At 43.5% G+C, this 4,677-nt stretch overlaps 1 protein-coding gene across 1 annotated transcript in view; it reads right to left on the bottom strand.

Annotated features, from left to right (window-relative positions):
* Nucleotides 1-271, bottom strand: part of LOC108367200 (nuclear pore complex protein Nup205-like) — a 29,319-nt gene extending 29,048 nt beyond the window's left edge. Inside the window, exon 1 of the mRNA XM_017621793.1 lies at nt 211-271. Coding sequence (XP_017477282.1) covers nt 211-271 — 61 coding nt within the window. The remainder of the gene's footprint in view (nt 1-210) is intronic.
* Between the last annotated feature and the right edge of the window lie 4,406 nt (nt 272-4,677).

Raw genomic sequence — 4,677 nt, 5'->3', positions numbered from 1 at the left:
GAATTTGTTCATCGCTTTCTAGGCTGCAGAACTATATACTCGGAGATGGGAGAGGTATCGGTAACAAGGTATGCAAACCGCGGCACCCCGCAAGGCGGTGTCCTCTCCCCACTCCTGTGGAATCTAACGGTGCCTACGCTGATGATCTGGCCCTGATGGCGGTAGGTAAGCACCCCCAAGTTCTATATGATCTGGTCCAAGGCGCCTTACGCGTTGTGGAAACCTGGCCCAAGGAATCTGGCCTTGGTGTCAATCCAGGGAAAACATTCATGGTTCTTTTCACAAAGAAAATTAAAACCGTCCAGGTGCAACTTCCTTCCCTGAGCGGTGTTACCCTGGCCCTCTCGGAGGAAGTTAGGTACCTGGGCGTTGTATTGGACAGAAAGCTAACTTGGCGGCGCAATGTTGAAGAGCGTTGCAAGAAGGCTATAACTGCCCTGTATGCCTGTAAATCAGCAATAGGAAAAAAGCGGGGCTTAAAGCCGCACATCGTGAACTGGATGTACACAGCAGTGGTGCGTCCCATTCTATTCTATGGCATCACGGTCTGGTGGCCATCCGTGGACAAACTTACAATCAAAAGCAGATTAACAAACGTTCAAAGGGTGGCGTGCATTATGATGGCGTTGCCCTCAACGCCGACTAAAGCCCTAGAGACTTTTCTCCATTTTCTACCTGTGGACCTATATGGCAAACTGCAGGCAAGTTGTAATGCTGTTAGATTAAACGCGCTGATCAAGTGGAGTGATACAAGATTTGGACACTCTAGAATTTTGGAAGATCTTCCAGGAAACTTCAGGCGCCTTGACTACACAGTCCCGCCTACTGGACTAAAGAATGACTTCCAAACAAGGATCCCCTCAAGAGGTGAGTGGGAGGAGGATTCTATCCTGATCTCTTATTCTGACTCAGCAGCCATCTACACCGATGGCTCCAAGCTAGATCTGAAGGTAGGAAGTGGGATATATTCGCAGGAACTCTCACTTAGCCTCAGTTTCCGTCTGCAAGATTACTGTAGCGTGTTTCAGGATGAACTAACAACAATCTACGAAGCTGCTAGATGGCTGATCGATTCTCCTACTAATTTGCATGCAGTAACTATTTTTTCTGATAGCCAGGCAGCTATCAAAGCACTTAATTGTGACAAATCCTCATCGAAGATTGTCATGGAATGTAGACGTATTCTAAATGAGCTGGGAAGGAGTCACTTTACTCGAGTTGTATGGGTACCAGGTCATAGGGACATACCGGGCAACTGTGTTGCGGACGAGCTAGCTCGGAAAGGAACCCTACTGCCTGCGATCAGTACCGCTCGTAATGCGGGTATTCCGCTATCATCCTGTAAACTTTGCCTGCAGAATAACTTTATCGAACGGGCAAATGTAAAATGGTCCGCAGAGCCCACGTGCATGATAGCGAGACACATCTGGCCTAGGTTAGATAAGCGTAGATCTCGCCCTCTCTTTCGTTTGGAGCGACCAATGCTCCGCCATGTTATCGGAATTCTCACCGGGCACTGCTTTATGGGAACCCACGCTGCCAGGATGGGTTTGCAGCTAAACGACTACTGTCGTAGCTGCCGCGATGAGGAGGAGATCGAGAGCGTGGAGCACTACCTGTGCCACTGTCCCGCCTTGGCAAGAGCCCGTCGACGCTCGCTCCTTCGCTATTCTTTCGAGTGTCTGGCTGAACTGGACTCGGCCAGTATCTACGATTTTGTGCGCTTTATCAGAGCTACAAATTGGTTCAATTTCTGAGGTAGGAGGAGGGACGTATGAGTCTCAAATATGGTATCACAATGGGCCCATGGAGGCCCAGGGCAGCCAGGATAACCTAACCTAACCTAACCAGGTAGCCAGTAAGATTTTTAAGTTCAAGGTATCTTTCGGAGTTCCTCCTTAAAAGTTATGAATCTCTTTGATTGTCTTATTCGCTTCGACTTCCGCCAGTGTGCAGCAATTCCCCGCTAGCTCCTAAGTAGGTCTGCAGTGTATCCTTTAGAAGTACCGCAAAAAGGCTCGGAACTATGCAAGCGCATTTGGGTTCCACTCTTTGCAAGACAGTCAGCCCTTTCGTTGCCTTCAAACCCTTCATGTCCCCGAACCCTCCACAGCGGTATGCTATTGTGGGCTCCCAGGTGCTTCAAGAGTTCACAAGCCTTGATGCCTTTTTAAAAGAGTCTAAGGCTTCTAACGCTTCGTGAATATATGACAAAATATTTATTCTGGCCTCATTTGCCTTCTACGATAAAATTCGCGAACACAGACTTCGATTGTGAAGACCTCCTCCCAGAATATGGTTGGGTACAAGCCCATTGGCAGACTTTCCTGGCATCTTGGTCCAAGTACGCCATAAAGTATATATGGATGTTCGTATTGTATATTGTCAATAATAAGGGTATACGTTTGTACTGAGGAATCATGTTTGCGGCCGCCGTTATACGAACGCACCGGTGAAATATTTTAGAGATACATATTTTCTATTTTTCTCAAATAACTATTACTCGTAGTCCCGAAACCTACCAAAATCCAATCAAGCCTACCAACCTAACAAATGGAAAAAAAATCGACCAGTTTTGGTAGGAAAAGCCCATGTTTGGCAACACTGAGAGTAACTCTTCCCAATCAAGCTTCAGAAGTAGGCTATTTAACATTAAAAAGTCGGAGGCTTTGTAGTTAAAAGAAGTAAATTAAGAGCTACAGAAACATGATGCATATCAGTAGGGGATATAGGTGAAAAGCATTCTTCAATCTTACTATTTATATTATCACTAACAAAAATAAGATCGAGAGTTCTCTCCAATTTATTAGCATAGCTATTTACTTGTATTAGATTAAGGCTTAAAAAACTATCGATGAGAAGAGACTCATGAATTTAGGTGACATTCATTGGCGTGAGACCATAAGTTGTGAATGCTTTTGACCAGCGTACATTAGATAAGTTAAAGTTACCAAGTACACATAGACGATTGTCTCCTATCTTATAAACTGGAGAAATGACATTGTCAGCATGCGCACGATACAAGTTATCATTGCTATTTGGTGGAATGTAGGAAACTACAAAAAACAGCGAGCCATGAGAAGGCAATCCACTCACGTAGACACACAGTTGATCCAGAAGAGTATCATTATTTTCCAGCATAAAAGAGTAGGAGCGTAGCTTTTGTTGCGCTGCGATGAGAACACCACCACCTCCAACAGAGCCCGTTTTGGCAGAGTCTCTGTCCTTCCTATAAACATTAAAAATTTTTGTGTCAAAAAACTCACTATCGAAGAAGTAATCCTTAAGTCAAGTCTCAACAACAACAATAACATCATAATCCATGTGTTGAATAAAACCGCGAACATGATTTAGTTCGAAGCCCTGAGGCATTTTGAAAGAAGACCTTCAATTCATTTGGAGTCCTAGTTTATGTTACGTTATCACATCTTAGCCCTCCTTTTTTTCTAAAAAACGAAAAGGGCGTAAGTTAACATTAGCTGGCCAAAGGGTCGGCGAAAGCAATTTGTCATAAAAAGCAATAGAGACGCCAAGCTTAAAATTAACATTTTTAGGAGTAACTGGCCGAGTTTGTTGTTTTATTAAAGCGTAGCATAACAGATGCTTTCTGTCTATTCCAGCATGCTTAACAACATAGTCTATTATGTTAACCGCAGTGACAGAAGGTAAGAATGATGAAAGATGTAGCCACTTTTTATGATTTAGCACTTGCAGATCTGAATTTTCGCTAAGTCCAACTACCCTGAGCTTTTTGCTAGGTGTTTTTTCTCAACATTAGTCGAAACACTGTTTGATTGTACATTAGAAGCATTACCAGCAGTCAGAGCGGGCTCCATCGTAGTAGTATATTGCCCAGAAGATCCGAATTCTGCTGCTTGTGAGTATGATGAAAAAGCGGGAGCATTGCCATTGACAGTAGACGTTGACGAAGAAGAGCGAGCATCATTACTAACAACAGCACATTTATCAACAGAAGTAGTTACTAGGTGCAGCAGTATTATGAAGTCGTAATGTAGTTGGCAGACATGAAGTAGGGCAAGAGTTAACACACGGCATCATAGTTGCACTCACTACATTTGTAACAACAGCAGAAAGAATAATGGAAGACGAAGATGAGTGAGCAGCATTACAAGCAGAATTATTAGCTCTACACTACGGGCTGGCACGAAGGCGTCTTATTCGCATTCACTGTATTAGTGACCACAGAAGAAACAACAGAAAGGCTGGAGGCAGTAGGTAGAGGTAGAGGTATTAACAGCAGAGCCGATGGAAACAGTTGAAGACAAAGGGCATAAAAGAGATTGATTAGCGACGTCAATCGATCTTATGTTGTTTACATTGGCTCGATTACATTGGATTACAAAACCGTCAACCGCGTAGCGAAGCTGTTTAGTTTCCTAAGTCAACATAGATAAATCAGCATTTTGATCTCTAACTTTAGATTGCATTGATCGAAATTCAGCATGAAAAGCATTCGATTTACAATGAGCTGCATCTTATCATCACGCAAAGCATTTACTACAGAGGTCAGCTGAGCATTTTCAGCTCTAAGAGAAGCTATTTCTTTGGCAATAGAATTTAAAGTTACGCGGTTTTGAGGCACGGTAGAAATTTGTAGTCTTTCTGGGAGCCAAGTTATAACAATTTTAAATCAAACTTCGAATCTGCTGTACGAGT

The sequence above is a fragment of the Rhagoletis zephyria genome, unplaced genomic scaffold (assembly GCF_001687245.7).
Source record: "Rhagoletis zephyria isolate East Lansing unplaced genomic scaffold, Rhagoletis_zephyria_1.1 Rzeph_scaffold_02581, whole genome shotgun sequence".
Taxonomy (NCBI): domain Eukaryota; kingdom Metazoa; phylum Arthropoda; class Insecta; order Diptera; family Tephritidae; genus Rhagoletis; species Rhagoletis zephyria.
The sequence above is the reverse complement of the archived record's forward strand: the minus strand, read 5'-3'. Positions and strand labels throughout refer to the sequence as shown.